Source organism: Apostichopus japonicus, chromosome 2 (genome assembly GCF_037975245.1).
Source record: "Apostichopus japonicus isolate 1M-3 chromosome 2, ASM3797524v1, whole genome shotgun sequence".
NCBI classification, from domain to species: domain Eukaryota; kingdom Metazoa; phylum Echinodermata; class Holothuroidea; order Aspidochirotida; family Stichopodidae; genus Apostichopus; species Apostichopus japonicus.
In genome coordinates, this window is record NC_092562.1 from 25,520,738 (window position 1) to 25,540,198 (window position 19,461).

The 19,461-nt window shown below is 37.3% G+C and overlaps 2 protein-coding genes across 3 annotated transcripts in view; both read right to left on the reverse strand.

Annotated features, from left to right (window-relative positions):
- LOC139983817 (uncharacterized) overlaps positions 1 to 19,461 on the reverse strand; it is a 120,578-nt gene that overhangs the window by 8,209 nt on the left and 92,908 nt on the right. Inside the window, exon 1 of one of the 2 annotated variants that reach the window (XM_071997646.1) lies at positions 15,637 to 15,861. The exons of the other annotated variant lie outside the window; for it this stretch is intronic. The gene's annotated coding sequence lies outside the window, so the exon portion shown is untranslated. Of the gene's footprint in view, positions 1 to 15,636; positions 15,862 to 19,461 lie in introns of those variants that run through there. 2 annotated transcript variants of the gene reach the window in all.
- Positions 12,032 to 15,623, reverse strand: LOC139975598 (uncharacterized). The gene has a single exon (XM_071983633.1). The coding sequence runs from the start codon at positions 14,273 to 14,275 to the stop codon at positions 12,032 to 12,034; it is 2,244 nt and encodes a 747-aa protein (XP_071839734.1). The 5' UTR covers positions 14,276 to 15,623.

Sequence of the window (19,461 nt, forward strand, 5' to 3'; positions counted from 1 at the left end):
ATTTCAGATTATTATTATCATTATTATTATTATTATTATTATTATTATTATTATTATTATTATTATTGTTGTTGTTATCATTATTATTATTATTATAATTATAATTATGAAAAATTAATAGGATTATTATTACTATGATGATATTTGATATTTCATAAATATTTGGTCAATGTGATATGTCTTTTGTACGCTTCCTTATATCTTATCCACATCATCACATCCGACCACACATATTTGGGTTGAAGTGTGCTATATTGCACCAAATTGCATCTGAGGCCACCTGGAAATGCAAAAAAATTCCAAAGGGGAGGGGGACACCCCCTCCCCTTAGACCCCTCCCCCAGGCCGGCCATCAGTCTTCAGCCCCTTCACTCAAAAGTACCTTCCTACGCCACTGTCTGATATACTAAGTACGGTGCTTTTCCCGAAGTTAGCGCAATTCTTGGTAATTTGATATAGTTTTTTTCTATTCCCGTCTTCGAGATTTTCCTATATTTATCTACACAGGAGTAAGAAGACGGGAATTTCCAGGCTTCCAATGACGTAACACGTTTCTATATACTGACCAGTGCTGTTGTGTTGTAACTTGCGCAGCTGTTTCCGTCAGGAAGTTGTTTTCAGCTCATGTTACTTTACAAAGCTATATCTGTTGTTTCCTCGAAATATCAGTTTTTTTCTAGGAACATAATTCTGCATAGCTTTTAATGAAACGATAATACAACACAATGGTTTATTGATTTATACAACCTTTTAAGTGATAACCATAGGTAGACATTGTCTGTACTTTTGTCTTGCTATTGCCAAATGTACATTATAAGCGGAGACGTGCATAGAACATATCGCGGACAATCAGAAATGTTATTGGGGAAGCCGGGGTGGGGAGGGGAAGGGATGTGTTGCATTACGGGAGCCGGGCGGGGAAGGGGGAGAGTAGATGGCCAGAGTAAATATTGGATTTTAATTGTTCAAAAATTATGGACGATTCATTCAACGCTTTGTCCCGACTTAGATAAAGTTTCATGATGTATGAATAATTCCTACTTTCAAACATTTGAATTTGGGGACTTATTTCAAATTGCTGAAAACATTCCAATTGCATTGACAAAGCACGTTTCCAGTGTTCCTAATTATTCCTGACAGAATTGATCGGTAGTTTGAAGAAAATCGTAGGATGAAGTGGAGTTAAAGACAGGGTGGAACAAGGTGGAAGAATTCGTCTCAATAAACTGAGTGTGTAATGGGAGTATATTCGGCATGTTACATTAGCGCTCCATTATATTCATAATGGGCTTATGTTTACTATACATAAGGACATACTTCGCGGTTAAAAGTTTCCAATTTTTATTATTTAAACAATCAGCAACTTTACCCTCGCTAAAATTGATACTTATTATATTCTTTATAGTGATTATTCTGTGTGCACTCATCCTAGTTAGAACGCACTACTTTATATGGGCGTCAACTGTAGGTTGCGTTATATATGACAAGTAAGGATTGTGGGGGGGGGGGTGGAGTGGGGGTGGGGTGACTGAGGAGTAGGATTACTTTTCTTAAACACGGGCGTCTATTTCATAATTAATGCGTGTTTTGCGTTGTTAACATAGGTAAAGAAAAGGAAGGGGGTGGGTTGGTTATGTTAAACACGGGCGTCCATGTTGTACTTTTGCGTTGTTTAGCAAAGGAGCGAGGAGGGATGTGTGGAGGGGTGCGAGGAGGGGTGTGTGGAGGGCGGGGGTTACCAAGGTTTAACACTGGCGTCGACTCTGTATTAAATGCATGTTTTGTGTTGCATCTAACAGGTAAGTAGGTTGTGGGTGGGTTGAGAGGGGGGGGGGAGTGGTTGGTGGGTGGAACTGATGCCTTATGTAACTGAAGATGTTGTACATAGGCTAGGAAGGAGATCCCTATTATAGCTATGCAAGGAAGGAGAGCGGCCCATCTCTGGTTTAATATCAGAAAACACCTCACGTACACGTAATAGACCATGGAAAGAAAACAAACAAACACACAGTTGTATATTAGTATAAGTTATTTCTTAAAAGTATAAACAAATTTACACTTTGAAGGGATTATGTGAGAGATGAAACTTCGGTAACTACATCGTCAGAAGCATTTAACTAATCTTATCATGGAAGGTAGAATGGCAGGCAGTCGGATTAACTTCACATAACTCTTACAAATTTCCAAAAGACTCACTCCAAAGTATTTATTCTGCCCTAAGAATTTATTAATAGAAATGTCTGACCAGTTTTTACTGGAAAAAAAACTACACAAAAAAACAAAACAACAGTTTGCTTCACAGGCACGCGCAGTGCATCAGACTAAATGCCTAGGTGTGTCAAGATCAAAAGATAAGGTTGGAAAGTGATGTAGGGATCATGGATTCAAGTATCGACCCTCTTCACCCCAACCCCCCCCCCCCCAAGGGAACTTTTTGGCAAATGCTTATGAAGATATCTACCTATTACGAACCAATTCAAGTATACACATATACAAGTATAGCAATAAGGTAGAGAAGGGAATAGAAAATGGGAAATGTTTCAAGAGGAAGAACGCAATTTAGAAATAAATTGGACAGGATGGACGTGGAAAACATGACCAACAACATTCTAAGCCCTCTCGCTCCCTTCGTCAAAGAAAAATAAATAATTTAGAAAAAAAACCCAATTCTTGATCTGAATATTTTAGCACACAATGATGTCATTATTATTCTTTCATATCATATAAGAACAATATTTTACATCATATACCCAAGTAAATTACCTAACGATTCATAATGTGGGTCCGTTTATCTGATCATTTTCCCCTTTAATTTACTCAATTATTAACCCGTTTACCCACTACAAGACAAAGACTATATCATTATGTCTTGCCCGATCATATATAGGCCTATCATATGAATATATGACAGAAGAAAACCCATCAACTTTACTACCATGTAAAGCGACTTAAAGCACACATGATACACTATAACAAACATGGAAGGCTTCTGCCCCACTCCGCCCCCACACGACCTAAGTATGTGAGTGTCTGGTACAGGGGTGGGTAAGTGGCGGAGGTTAATTCCTACCGTATTCATACGTATGTGTGTTTTGCAATAAGGAACAAACATACCTATGCTATAAATTGACAAGAGCAGCAATTTTGTTTGTTCAGAGCAAATAGTTCTTGAACTTTTCTTGCGTGACCCTGCATTACTGTAACAGACTTTGGTAACATCAAATCTTACAAATGGGAGTGGCATACAGTTTGTAAATGAATATTCATCATCTCAGTAAACATAATAATAGTGCCATCCTCCAATCATGGGAATGTTTCTATGGAGTGAAAGAATTTAACAACAAAAATTCCGGTTAATCCAAGATATTATTATCTCATCATATCTGACAGACCGAGAAACCACCCTGTTATAGTCCTCAATAAAATGAAATAAAATAAATATTATTAAAAATTAATCATAACAAAACTATATCAAAAATACAAGAAAAAAGACAAATCTGAGAAGTAGATTTGTTACGTCAGCTGGTTTGTACGATATTCACCATTAAAATATGCTAAATGTTAGAAATGCTCCTTTAAAGTTGCCTTTCAATCATAAGGTCCCGAGTTCGAGTCACTCCAAGATTAATGTATATCGTCCAGTTACAGAGTTGTTGACATTTGACAATTCATAATCATGGACGTTAAATATGAATCTAAGAGACTGACTTTGGTCAGCTTGCAGCTTTGCTAAGCCAATGATGCTTCTTCGCGAGTTCCTGCTTGCAGGAGGATCAAAATACATACATACAAATACATACAAAGTTGAGCTAAATTGATGATGTTGCTTCCTCCATACAGGGCTAAACGTTGATGCTAATCCATTGTTTTATCACTTCTGATAAAACAACGAAAACTTGTTCAGTTTACTTCATAAACCAAAAGAGCGTCCTTGGGTGCCATTCAACACAAATTGTCCTCTTTGCTTATGTTTTTTGTTTTCCGGTGATTGAGTTTTGTGGTTTGCATCTCAGGAACTAACCTATTGGACTGCTTAGTAGACTACATAGATCAGTCACTTTCACTGATGAAGCTTAGCTGCTTAAAGGGTCATTCCTTAATATTAAAAAATGTTATAGAAATACAACCAATAAAAAACAAGAAACAAAAAATACATGATATGAAAGTGTAAACCCACTGTAAAATAAAATACGAACAGGGCGAGTTATATGATAAAATTTTAGACATACACTGTGCGGAACTAAAACAGCTTACATATGAATGGAGGGAAGGAAATGGTTAATAAATTATTCACAAACGACATGTACACCCCCACCCCCCACCCCTTCCCCACCCCACATCCCATGTACTCCCATCAGCCACCTGGTAGGAAAATATTGTGCTTGGAGATTTGTAAAAAATTTTATTTTGGATATAACAAAAGAGTTCAACACCTTCAAAGAAAACTTATGATGAGCAACAATTATTCCTTTGGTTGATTTTTTAGACCGACCATGGTTGTAAGGAATTTAATAGAAGTATACATGACACATTTCAAGACCAACCATGGTTGTAAGGAATTTAATCTAATAAACATGTAACTTTCCAAGACTGACCATGGTTGTTAGGAATTTAATGGTAATATGTAATATATGTAACATTTCAATAACGACTATGGTTGTTAGGAATTTAATGGTAATATACATGAAACATTTCCTTTTTGTTTACCCTTGTCTCTCTACATTAATGATTCAAATTATCTAAGCTCAAAATATTTATATATACCCTAAATTTTATTTGTTTGTTTATTGATAACAATCAGCCTCATGGTACTTAAATTACTGAAGGCCCCTTTCCACTTCCTACTCCCCCCCCCTCCCCTCCTCTACCCTAAAAAATATGAGCAAGGAATAACCTTAGAGATTGTGCATCATCTCTGCACAATCATTTTCGAAAGAAATGCGAGATAATTTCTATGAGATAGACAGACACGCTACTGAACTATCGCTAAACATATAAGTTGTACGACTTTGCGCCTAATTTGCTGAGCACTCTTTCACAAGACCTAGTTTGTGTCACACTTGACATTGTGCAATAATATTATTTATTGATTTTGTGCTCTCCCACTCTGACCTACGTCAGCATCTGACTATCCAAAATTTTAGTTAGACAGTAAATCCTTCTTGGGTCCTTTTCAAAAAGGAAATATGAAGAATGATATGGAGGGCCTTAATATGTAAAAAAAAAACACCCTTATGTAAGAATTCAACAACTGGATTGACTGTTCAGTACTGTTTGATTCATAACTTTACTACATCAACAGGACACCATACTCGTCATAAGTCTACGGTTATTATCAAGAACATCTACTACATTAGCAGCTAAACGTGACACAGAATACATAATTAACATTGCTGGAAAAACGATAATATTGAATTGCTAAACCCGACTTGAGTACATTTTTTATTATCACTTTGCTAGCATCAGGACCACAGCTATTCAATAATACTAATTTTCATACAAAAACAGTCACTTGCACAAAAACCAACACATTTTTTGGCTGTTTTCGAAACAAAAAACCATGATTATTAGATACATTCCTATTATTAGGTTTGCCCCTCCCCCCACTTTCACAACTCAAATCCCGCCCCTGACCCTAACCGTTCCGTCTGCTCGCCAGGAGTTGTATCTCCATTTAGTCAAAGCTGTTTGAAAATGCTTTATATCACCTTCAGTTCTCCCATCTATTGATTTATTTTATGTGATTTCACATAGAAACAGGAAAAAAAGCAACAATGATGTTGACTGAAAAAAATCCGAAACAAATACTGCATTAGGTACATTTTAACTTTCAAGCGGATTTACATTATAGTGTCATGATACTAAGAATCATACGCATGTTACTATACGGACCTACATCCTTATTTAATACAACAATATTATTAAGATAAGAACTGGTCAGGCCAAGATATGATATAAATAGTTTCTGACCAGTGGATAAGCAAGCGCAGGGATACGAGAGTAGGTTCGGGTGTTGTAGGGTTGTAACCCTCCCCCTCGCTCATTTTCAACTCTTGAAAATTAAACTAGTTGTTAGCACAACATTGCTTATGATATTTTGTTCTGGGGAAGCAGCCCCAGACCCTCTAGACGGTTGTTGACGTCAACGACATCTGATCCACTCCCATTTCTTCCTACAATCATGGAACCGTCCGTGATAAGAGAACAGTATTGCCAGTATGTTGCCGTATGATCCTGGTGAAAATCCGCCACTTATACAAGCGAAGCTGTAAGCATGCACTCAAATTTACATTTTCCACGGCCGTACACTGTAAGCTAAGCTATAATTTATGTAATCGGAGAGTAACGTATCAATGTAAATATGTTATTAGTGAGTTTCGGAATGATTTGAGTGACTAAAAAGCAGGTTCTCGTTGTGTTCATACTACGCTTCTATAATTTATTTATCAAGTTAAACCGACCGATAATGAAGCTGATTTTGCGTATAATCGGACCCTCTGAACACGTATTCTTTTCAACATACATGACCCAGCCGTTCATCCTACTAATTGACTAGTCTAACATCATAGGGGCTCTCCAGTGTTCCTACTGAGGGATCTGGCATATTGGTTATAATGTACGTATCCTGTGCTGTTTACATATCGCTGAATCATACTAACAAGATCATAAAAGAGCGTTCACCAGTATATAATTCGCCGGCTGAACATGCACACAGACTCGGTGGGTGGTCGACTAGTTATAGGTAGCATAGATGTAGATTTTCCGTTTTGCTCATCCCAAGCTATACTATAATATGACCGATTCCGTCACCTTATGATTTTGTGGCGCCTGTCATTTCCCCAACCCCCCCCCCCGTAGACCCTGTACCCTCCGAACAGACAGCCATCCAAAATAGACAGTAAGAGGGCGGGCTGGTAGGTAGCCAAAATAGACAGTAAATAGAGGGCGGGCTGATAGGTATTCGAAATCGTGAATATATTATACTGAGAGCAGATACACACGGTCTTGAGCAAGACTAAGTTAGTGGCGGAGACGTTCCAAATCTGTGGTTCAAGGTTCCAATTGTGCAGTATAACCGAATGAAATGTCTGCTTTAGGAACCACACTGATTTACGGTTCTTAAAACAATTATAGTATGATTTGAAACTCCGAAAATATGTTTCAAGAGATGTATTTCTTCATTAATTACGAACGATATTGTACGGTACACTGAGTATTGCCTTGATCCACGTAAGGTATTGTTATGATATGCAGTTTGTCAATTAGTTTCGTGGAATTAGACCCAGAGCCGTAGATATGCACGGCTCTGATGGAATTTTCCAACATTATCTAGTTAGCAAAGATCAGTTCCTTCAAGGTATACATATACCACATCCAAGTTCATTTCCGTCACAAAGAGACCACAACTTTTGCTGTTGATATTCTAAGCCCATGTTTGATTTCGGTTCTGACTTGAGAGTTGGCATACTCTATACATACAGTCTATATCAATCTGCCCGAGTGTTCTCTTTCAGGAAAAGTACTTAAAAAAGCCAAACAGCAAAATTGCAGTGTGGTTTCGATGATTCTACATGAATATAATCTTATATGAATGAGACACACTAGGCTGTAGGGTATAGCCAGGATGAATAACATACTTCAATCTAGGTAATACATCCAAAAGCATGGAGATATGAAAAACAATATTCACAATGGCAGCTGATGACCGAGATGGGAAATTTTCTTGTATTCAGCATACAAATTGGTCTCTACCGAAAACAGCATGCTTCTTCTATTCGATGTCATACATTTAAAAGCAGTACATTAAGCAGGCACCGGGCGATTTTTATCCCTTGGTTCCCAAGATTTTGCGTCTGGTTTGCCTCTAAACATCTAACAACGCAACAGTTTATTTTCGTAAACGGCGCCTGGTCATGTCCTCAACGTTGCTACAGCCAAACCTGACAATTGCGAAATACGATGAAAACAAAAATATAAAATCGAGGATTCACGATGATATCGTCCATTCCAATAGCAACATTGTATGTACTAAGACTAGTACAACGTTCATTACACACCTTTGTGCACATGGCAACTCCAAAAGTTCTGACATACTTCAATCAATGGAGATTTGTGCGAGACTTCTGATTCTTATCTACCTATGCCCTTCAGCCAAATTTCTAATTGCCAATAGCCTCTCATATTCTTATGAAGCGAAACGCACATGTTACGTAATAGACTGGTCGGTGGGAGATAAAATAGACTATGAAACAAGGCTCCACAATTTGACCCCTGGTGACTCCAAATAAACTTTGACCTCCACCAAAAACCATAAGCTTCTGTTACTTACGTGCCACAACTACATACTAAATATGACATTGGTTCCAGCTTCTCTTTTTAAGATATCGTGTTCAGAAGTTTTAACAATTTGACCCCCGTTGACCCAGTTTAAATCTTCACCACCCCCCCCCCCCCCATTTTGGGTTCTCATACTCAATGTGGTACTCCTTAACATCAAATATGGGATTGTTCCACGCTTCCCTACTTGAGATATCGTCTTTACAAGCAAAGCGTCACACACACGCACACGCATAGCATAGCATCGAAACAAACCAGGAGATCATGTTAACATGTTAATGTTCTATATGTTATCTACATGTTATTTTTTGTTGCTCGGTTGTCATGGAAGTACATGTGGTGTTTAGTAATGGTTACAAGTGACGAAAACGTCAGGCCGTCACAGCGAAAAAAAATCAATGTCATGATTCGCACAAATTGAAGGGGGCACGAATTGCCAACTTATCAGCTATCCAGTGAAGGGTCGGGTTAAGCTATAGTGAGAACTTTTACAAGGACGTACAAAGACCATATTATACGTTGAAGATTTAGTGTTTAAGCCAATGCATCTATTATTTGGATTATGCTACCGACATGGTATTGATCGTTTGAGACGGACGGGGTGGGGGAGGGGGAATTTAAGGGGGGAGGGCGTATCACACCTGTCCCTGGTTGCTTCCCTATAGCTGCATGTGCACTACGACCGCACTGTCGTAGCTTACGGTGTCTCTTTTAAGTATTGTAAAGTGTTCTCCCCCAGTAATTTGTTCCTTCTCTTTATCGACCGTTGCCAACGCTATTTATTATCGCATCCAATTTACAATTGCCAGATTTTGCTGATTAATTCAACCGAGTCTTTCCATGTAGGGTAATAAGAGGTGCTCCTTCCGATAGTCTCTCTTACCATGCTAACATCTGCTTAATGTAGTCGTCCACAGATCGGATGTACTTTTCAATTATCAAAGTAAAGTTCATACGGCATTTTGTAGTTGGTACTTCTATGTGTTTATTGTGCAATAAACTCGATAAGAAAAGTTATAACGTTAACAATGATGATATCTATTAAAGATGACATTACGACAAATTAAATGAAAATAAAAGACATAAACCCGCAGAACCATCTATGCTAATGGAAGTACTTTTGACTTCAGAAAATGTTGAGACAGAATATATGAGGTTAAATAATTGTTATGACAGCATAAATTGATCTTTTATGACAGATTAAATCAATTTTTACGACATACTGTGTTATAACAAAACTATTGAACTATTTGTTTCGTGAGAAGCAGTAATCTGTTATGACAAAATGATACCAGATAGCCAGTTAGCTTTGTAATTCCTTGCCATACGCTTTGCTCAAAATTTCCACATCACTATCAGACTAATGTAGAGCAAGTGAGTTAAATTTGTCCAAGAATTAAGTGAGAACCAAAAAAGATCAGAGATTTCTAGCCCTGGTATGTATCACTCACTTGTGGGCATCGACCAATTAATTCACTGGTAAGGATTTAACAGTATAGAATTTTTAATCCAAAATGTTTCAATATCCAGAAAGAACAGTACTGTTATGTGAAATATCTATACAAAGATTTATAAGTAGAAGAAAACTGTCTTTTACCAGTTGTGAGCTAGCAAATCATTTCTGACACCAACCATGCCTTTACTAATTGTTATTAATGAACTAGAGTTATATAATACATTGCTAATACACTTGAAATATTTTCACAACCCAATGCCATAGCAAAACCCATCTTGTATAAATCACAGAGAAAATGGCCAACTTTGAGACTATTTGAGATAACCTGTTCTCCTCGTTAAGCTCAGAGTGTGAAAACTGATAAGAGCCTGCCTGAGTGTGATTTAAGCAAGACTATCAACTCTCTGAAGCAGAGTTCATTCCTTGGAAGACTTATATCTTATATAGAGCCCCCTCACAAAACTAAGTGAACAGAATTGACCAAACTATGTTCACCAAACGAAAATCATAGTATTGAATTCACACATTAATTGTAGCTCTTATTTCGGAGTTATCGTGTTAAGGTTATAAGGTTTTCAGAATTTGACACCTGTTGAACTCATTTGATCTTGCACTCACCAAGCTGGACTACGTTCAACAAAGATGTGCTTTTTTGAGTTATCGTGTTTACAAGATTTTCAAACTTTGACTTGGACGTTGACCGCAAATGACCATTGAACTTCACAGAGAACAATAAGTTTCTTGTACTCAATAAGACGGAACCACATACCAAGTATGAAGTTAAGCCAACGAGAACTCTTAAACGGTGTTTACAAACTAATGTCACATACATACACACACACCCGCACAAACGCCGTCACCATCACTTAGAGATTCCTTTTGCTTCCGGCAAAGAATTAAAAAAATGTTATCACAATTACATTAAATAATCTGTTCCGACCGATCAAATAATCTGTTCATACATAGTAATAATAATAATACGTTTTGATAGAATCAATAATCAACTCAAATCAACTCTATAACATCAATGATGTTGTAGCTCGATGAATGTTTATGAAGTGACTTATTTGTACAAACTATCACGTGTCAAACACCAGCTGTCTACTGTTTTGATGCTTCATGTAAGCAGTTTCACCTTTCGTTCGCTTAAAGTAGGCTAAAATTTGCGACTGCCTCTAAGCTGACAAGAACAATTCGCTGCGACCTTCTTTCTCGCCAGTCCAGTCCAGCAAAGCTTTGGTTTCTTCATTAGCGGTTTTATTTTAGTGAAATTGTTTCTTTTTCTTCTTTTTCCTTTTATATTTATTATTATTTTTTTTTTTTGGAAATTTTTTTTAAGCTAGAAAATCCTACAATATTTGCAAAAAACTAAATCTTTCTGGTAGACCAAAATTTCAAGCTTTTTGGAGTTTTTATTCGAGAATCTGTTGCTTGTCAAAACACTTCATTTCTTCCTTCAGATTATGGACGCTTGTCAGTTACTTCCATAGTAAATACTTCCTCTTGAGAGGAAGTATATTTAGAGATTTTGGTGAGGCTTCCCTTTGAAAGACAATGACACTGACCCCAGTTCCCACTTTTAAAAGCACCAAATAGTGCAAGTTGGGGCAATATATAGCCATTATGACATAATATTTTATTTAATTGAAATCAAGTCTTTGCACAGTTCGACCCCTGGGCTCACTTATCTACAGGCAATTCATTTGGTACACTTTCACAAATTATGACCCCATTTGACCTCAACCAGACAAGCAAAGCTAAGTGTCGGCCACAGAGAGATACTAAGACTGCTGATATAAATAATCATGAACCGTAACTTATTTCATGTTTTCTAATGTAACATGCTCACAATGAGCTCTGAACTATTCTAATATACACTACCGTATTGTGTAACTTCAAAGACTGAATTGCTTAAATAAAGATTGCTGAAAATCTGAACAAGCCCCTATGCAGGTTTGAAGCATTCTTCCTTTAGCTGCTAATAGCTTCATATGACCTTTGGCCTTATATTACAGTGCCGTTGCTTTTAAGCCACTATCAACGGAGTATTGTTACAGACTTTCATGTATATAAATATATATATATATATATGTGTGTGTGTATGTGTGTGTGTGCGTGTTTGTGTGTGTGTGTAAATATATGCATTACGTTATTGAAAGTCAATTTAGTGGTGCAACCCTGATGATGTGATCATCTCTAGTTAAGTCCTTTCATTATCCTTTAAATTATTTGGGGTAATCACTCCTCCGCTATCAGCCTAAAGCTGTAGAGTTTTGCAGTATCTTTTAGAGCAACTACGAGGCGTTCTGTGCCATCAACGTCGAATGTGGTCAGAGAGACATTCTTAAAATTTTCCAGTGGTAGTATAGATAGTATCTGTCGGCCATCTTTGCTATACTGTGCCAGGAAAGTTTTAGTAGTATTTGACCATAACATATAAATGAAATCCATACACACACCTAACGCAGTATTTGCATTAAGATCTGGTTTGGCCAATTCGAATCCGAATTCGAATACGATTTTATTTTTCTGTCCCTCCATGGTGATTGCATGGGCGCCTTTTCCATGACATACCAGAAGATAACCACCATGTACTGCGATATCATTCACGACACCGAATACGCCACCTGTTACTTCCACGGTGTGACTGTATTTCAGCTGATGATCAAAAATTAAGAAATTCTTACCGTTTCCCAAACAAACAATGATTCGATTTTTGTCAGGATCATAAGCTACACACAACATACGCTTCCCGGTTGTTACAACATCATCGATGTACTTCCTTTTGTATGAACCATCACGAACATCGTAGATACCGATTTCATTGGGTGCACAAACCGTCACGACTTGATGCTCGGATAAGTAACAACAATAACGATTGGTGCAGTTGACTTTGTATCTTCTTGTCATCTGGTCCTGCTTTTGTATTTTTCCTTTGCTGTTGATGACTTTGATATGTGAATAATTATTTGGTGCAGTACCAGATGTGACCATATTTCCATCACTGGTTTGTGTGATGCTATCAATCAGATACTGACCTATAACTGACATATCATTATGAGCAACAGTTTGCTTAGCAGCAAATTGTTCAAAATCGATTAAAACCTCTTGATCGACAATAATGTTTACCTTCCCCCAAACAACTTTCGTTACATCAAAAGTAAAATCAGATAATAATTCTAACTGTGGAAATTCCTGTTCCATTTCTTTTACTAGGGCTTCACCGGCTGTCCTGATGTAAGGGATGCACTGAGAATCTGACCAATCGTCTTTCGAAGCAAGAATTGATGAAGTTGTCGCTGTGAAATTCTCGTACCTTTCAATAATCTGTTCACAATAATCCAAGATATCTTGAAGTTCATTTTCCTTCTGCCTTGTTAGTAGTTCTTTTTCCGCCGACAGTTCCTTTAAATTTCCATCAAAATTCTCCAGTTTTATTTTGCATTTAGCTTCGATTTTATCGTGTTCTGCTTGCACTTCTTTAGATTCTTGGTCATATTTCTGATCCAAGTTTGTCATCTCGTTTTCAAATTTGACTCTTAGTTGACATTTCTCCTGTTCTCTTCTGTTTTCTACGTCTTTTAACATTCTTTCTCTCTCAGTATTGTTTAGTTTGTCTTTATTCTCGTTAACATTGTGTTCGTATTGCATTTGCAACTTTTCGGATTTATCTTTTACATTCTTCCTTAGCTTCTGCGTAGCAGCTTTAACCCTAGCTGGTAACTCGTACAACTTTTTTTCATGTTTGGTAATGTCCAAAAGCTTTGCCTCCAGTAACTCCCTTTCGCTCTTCGCTAACTCACCTACATCAATCAGGTCGTGACCTTTGTGCATACCAGTGACACAGGTCACGCAAATCGGCAACCCTCCACATGTACTACAACATAACTGTGCCCTTTCTGTCTCGTGATCAGCACATATGGGATCGACCGTAAATGGTGATATTGTTTCCGAAGTCAAGTTCTTTTCTTTGATGGTTTCCAAGTTCAGAGTGTGTGGTTGGTGATCTTGAAACATCTCGAAAGTTATATGAATCTGAAAGCATTGTTGACATAAAAATTTGTCACACTTAAAGCAGTATGTTGGTGTTGTTGATTCCTTAGAACAGCTAACACATAACTGCTTTTTATCTTTATTTACAAATGAGTCTTGTAATTTGTTCAACAACAGCCTACTCGTCATATGAAGATCAGTCTTGAATCCATCCACTCCGTTTTCAGGACTTTCACAATCCTGTTTGCATACTGAACATTTAAACATTCCTTCGCTTGCTGATTGAATGACCGATGTCAAGCAATCCCTACAATATCGATGAAGACATGGTAACAGTTTCGGATCTTTAAGTTGATCCAAGCAAACAGGGCACTGGCAAACAGTCTCTGTCATGTCCTTGGAAGGTGTGGGGGATGCCATTGTTTCCGATGGATGATGGGGGTTTTTTGTAGAAAAATGAGCAGAAAAGGCACTTGATGTAATTAGCATTTATTTACGATGGGCAAACGTGTAAAACGTGGCGTTGATATAGTTAAGAAAACATATATACTCGATAAACCCCTTGAAAAGAAACACTGACCAGTATATTTGCCAAAAACAAAGAAAAGCCCCCAAACAAGATAATATATATACGTCACTTTTTCTCGTAAGTCGTTAGTATGAAATGTGAAAGATAATAATACCAGTCAGGCAAGCACCAATAGAAAAAAACTCTTGCGCATGTGGTTGACTGAACAACATGGTATGAATACAGCACCGTTTTCCATGTCCTTTTCTTTCTTGTCCTGACATTTATGAGATGATCTTTCCCTATTGTGGCATGTGCTCTGTCGGAGTCTGTTACTTGTTTTTATTGTACGTGCCTTAGCCTAACCTTATAACTCTGATAGTTTGACAAATTTTCCGTCACATTTTAAATATAAATATGATTCAAATTTGCCCTAGTTTCTGAAATCGTATCTGGCAGTTTGATGGAATTTGGATAAACTGATAGTGAGGACTATGTAACAATAGAAAGAATTTAGAAGTTATATGTACTCATTATACGTTGGACAGAAAAAGTGAATAGTGTGATTGTTTCCGGCGATGAGAATTAATTTACAGTCTGTCAAAGAGCTCAAATAATTTGCATAATGAGACGTGATGAGTCTTACAGTACTATTAATGTTATTTCTAAGATCGTTTGACCCATATACACCAGGCGTTTCAGTTCGAAGGCTAAAATAAATACCTGAGCCACTACACCATATACAAGGGCATACAAATTTACGCGGTATAAGCCTTAATTTTGAAGGTCAACTTTATTTGCCATTTTTTTTTCAACTGTCCTTAATGTCTAGGAATTAGCGGAAGGTCATGGACCCCAGAAAAGAAAACTTTTAAATGTCATCAACTTTTAGCATGCTAAATGTTTGGGGCCTACACCGAATACCTTTAAAGCTGGATTCATACAAAGTGACATGGTGGTTCACTTGTTCGTGACAGAGAAGTAATAAAAAGGTAGGTATGCTGACATTGTAAAACTTGACGGACCGTTTATGATAAATTAACACCTCCCTCCAACGCCTCCACTTCACGCATGCGCACACGTTATATTTGGGAATATGATAATCAGAACTTTCAAAGATGTATATTTCTATAACTATTTGTTATAAATTTTTAACATGTTAACACATTTAGCAATGCTGATATCCGGGTCGAGTTAGAGCAAAACAGCTGGACTAACTATTGGTTACTGTTGCAGCTTTACTTCACAAACAGCCCATGATGCCACTTACAAACATTCATTCTAACTTACATACGTATATCACACTATACAAGTACAAATGAAACTTCCATTACATACGTACGGTATGTTATATGAAAAGGAAGTTTCCAAGCCGTCTGCAGTGCCGTTCGTTAACTTCTTGATATAACCGTATAAACACTCTCCTCTTCACGTTTAAATAATGATCCTTGGAGTTGAAAGTCTCTTCCTAAATTACTATTAGAATCGTAAGAATGCTTCCGAAGATTTACAATTTAATCTCTCTATCTGTCTCTCATATATATATATATATGGCTGCAGTAGATGTTATTCTGTGTCGTAATGAGACCCAATGTTCCTTTCCAGCACACAAATAGTCATACGTGGCATAATAAGCTGAACTTTGACACGACTCGAAGGTGATCTATTCTAATATATGAGGTAGGTATGCTGACATTGTACAGAATTGTTGGACCGTTTAAGGTAAATTAACACCTCCCTCCAACACCTCTACCTCACGCATGCGCAAACATTATATTTTGGGAATATGATAGTAAGAACCTTTAAACATGTATATTTCTATATCTATTTGTTAGAAATTTTAACCTGTTAACATGTTAGCAATGCTGATATCCGGGTCAGTTAGAGCAACCAGCTGGACTAGTAGTTACTGTTGCAGTTTTTTCAAAGACACTTCACAAAAAGCCCATGGTACCACTTAGTTTAGTTTAGTAGAAGAAAAGGATCAGGAGGGACACTCAAGTCCCCATCAAGGACCCTATAGGAGAGAGAAAAAACTGAAAACACTAACACTCAGACCAGATTACAATGCTTAAAGTGCTTGTCCAAAGCATTCCTAAACGCATTTACACTATACTTGCAAGTACAACTTTCTCAGGTAAACTGTTCCACTAATTCACAACCCTATTAGAACAAAAGTTATGCCGAATATTGATCCTAATTTGTGACTTTTGGAGTTTATGACAATGACCTCTGGTACAACTACTATTAGAAACATGAAAAAGTCATTGAAGGATAAATTTTCAAAACCATAAACAATCTTGAAAACCTGAATCATGTCACCACGTAACCTCATAAGCTCCAATGAGGTTCCACAGTTTTAACCGCCTGTAATAAGGAACACCCTTTAAGGAAGTAATCATCCTAGTAGGCCTACTATAACCCATCAAAAAAGACCATGAAAATGGACATTTTGGGTAGTCACGTGATATGAACCTCTGGAATGTCTGAAAACAGAGATTGACCCAAAGGAGCCTCTGATCAACGTGTGACGTCATTGTTTGTATACCGCGAAAATCAAACGCTGATATAGGCACTGTTTATACACAGATAGCGAACAATTCTACTGTATTTGACTTCCACTTTCGAGCGTTTGAAAAGCTGTTAGCTTAAAACAAAAACACATAAAGGTAAACAAATAGTTTTAAGACAATTTTAAGAAGAAAATTTAGTTAAATTGGTTATTTTATTAGCAAAGTTTCCACTCAAATGGAAGCATCTTTTACATAGCAGAGCGTCAATAGGTCCGTACGGCACAATATACTGTAGAACATGCAAGCAGCTTGGCGATTCCGTAATACAATTTGATTGCAAGATACCGTAAACTGAACAGAAGAATAGACCTAAAAGATGCCTCATGCGTGATATGTGAGGGGAAAATGGCTTACGTTACTGTCAACGAATTACCAAAAAGACACTAAACATAATCGAACAACGTGACGAGAAGACGCTGATCCGAATAAATCAGGGTAGCATATACATGACTAAGCTTCAGCTGAACATAGTACTTACTCGTTTTAATACCCAAAAGTACAAACACAGAAAAAAGTATCCTTTCAATAAACAAAATTTAGCAGTGAATATCCAAATCCACGTTTCTCGTTCAATCCTGGGCGAAATACTACCTTGACTCTGTGTAATTCGATAGAGTTAGGCCTAGTTGAACAGGCCTTGACCGGTAACATCCCGCAATCACGAGACAGTCACTAACGAAATAAAACGTCCGATCGCTACATAGAACCGTTTTTATTCAACTCCTTGAACCATGCAGATGCCGGAATAAACATAACGGACAATATAACACAATGTATCACGAACTCACGATAGTTGAATACAACAAATGAAATAGATAAATGCGATGAAATCCTAACATTTACACATGCTGTTACTTGTAACCCACTACATGTACTAACAATGCTACCCTAGGCACGGTATATACACGGTCATCTCTTACAGTAAATATTATGCTGTCAATTGCGAGATATAGTGTTACATGTAAGGACGTCCAGAGCTTGTTTACGAGGTAACTTGAAAGGGACAATTTCACATTAGCTATATGTCCGATACAGCTATTGACAGTATATAATTTTCGCAGAATGAGACATTTGCAGCATACACAGAGGCATGGTCATGCATGTGTACTCGTGGGCATGAGATACTCCGTGTGCTGAAAATTCTTTCCTCGTGGATCTCACAAAATTGATCCAAAGTCTGCGGCGTTTTACGTCAGTTCTTTTACTCAGAAATCTAAAAAAGTTGATGCTTTAGTTGGGTAAGGTATAACTGCAACCTCCAACAACACAGAATTGTGGCATTTCGGGGGGAAAGGAGTAATATCGTTGATGTTTTTGGCAGCTCAAGTATACAACTTTACACACTAAAAGCATTGTTGTGAGTGAGGTATACAAACAGTGACGTCACATGGTCACCTGATATCTTCGGAATGTTTCAGGAATTTCACGTATTTAACGTCCGAAATTGGTAAAGTTAATTACAGCAATGTAATTGGAGTGAGTTAAGGATTACATACATGCAAAATGGTGGGATTTTATGTTCATCGAAAAGTCTCCATAGTTGGTCTTTAAACTCGAGAATATTGGTGAGACGAGACGTTTTTGGACAAAAGCCATGTTGAGACTATCTGATCAAAGACTGACCACTGAAATGACTGACCAAAGACTTTTTAACAATAGACTCCATGACCTTACAAACAACACTAGTGAGACTATCGGGCTTATAATTACAGGGCTTAGACTTATCACCTTTCTTGAAAATTCGGGTGATATTAGCACATCTCTAGTCCTGAGGAACATAACCTTCATTCATAATTTCACTAAAAACCAATGAGAGTGGAACTCAGAAATGGTGTGCAAAACTGTTCAATAAATACGGATGGATTGCATCAGGTCCAGAAGCTGTAGAAACTGTTAGACAAAACAGCTCATAAAGACAACCTCATCCGAAAATAAGACCGTATCCATTTTAGAACCATCACTTCCCCCCCCCCCCTGAAAAGCTGGAATACTTCTCATGTCTTCCCTTGTAAAAACCGACACAACATAGTTGTTCAAAAGATCTGCAAGATCTTGACTAACAGTTACTATATTATCTGTGTGTGGTGCCCAACGAGAAACAGCTGCAACTTTTACTTTCTGATTTGCACTGACATAAGTTAAAAAGGCCTTTAGGTTATCCTTACTATTCAAGGCAATGTTATTTTCGAAATTCAATTTTTCTTCAGACACTAAGCGTTCTACCTTCAGCTGATGTATTTTTGACTTGGCCAAAAGATATTAGGAATTAGTCCTCCTAAACAACTTCCACAGTCTACGTTTTTGCCTAATTGCACATCTAACATTCTTATTCATCCAGGAAGGTATACTGCTTTTACGACGACGTTTCTTCCACGGAACACGATTTCCCATAATGACTTTTAACTTATTAGCAACAAATCCAAGACGAAGAGGCACTCATATATCAAAACAAATTAATCCAATCTGTACCCTTCAGTATAGTTTTAATTGCCTCTGTATCTGATCTCGAAAAATCAGGGACCTTTTCCTTGCTAACAGAATTTACGACCATACAAACAACATCAAACGTAGTATAACATGATTGCTAGTTCCTA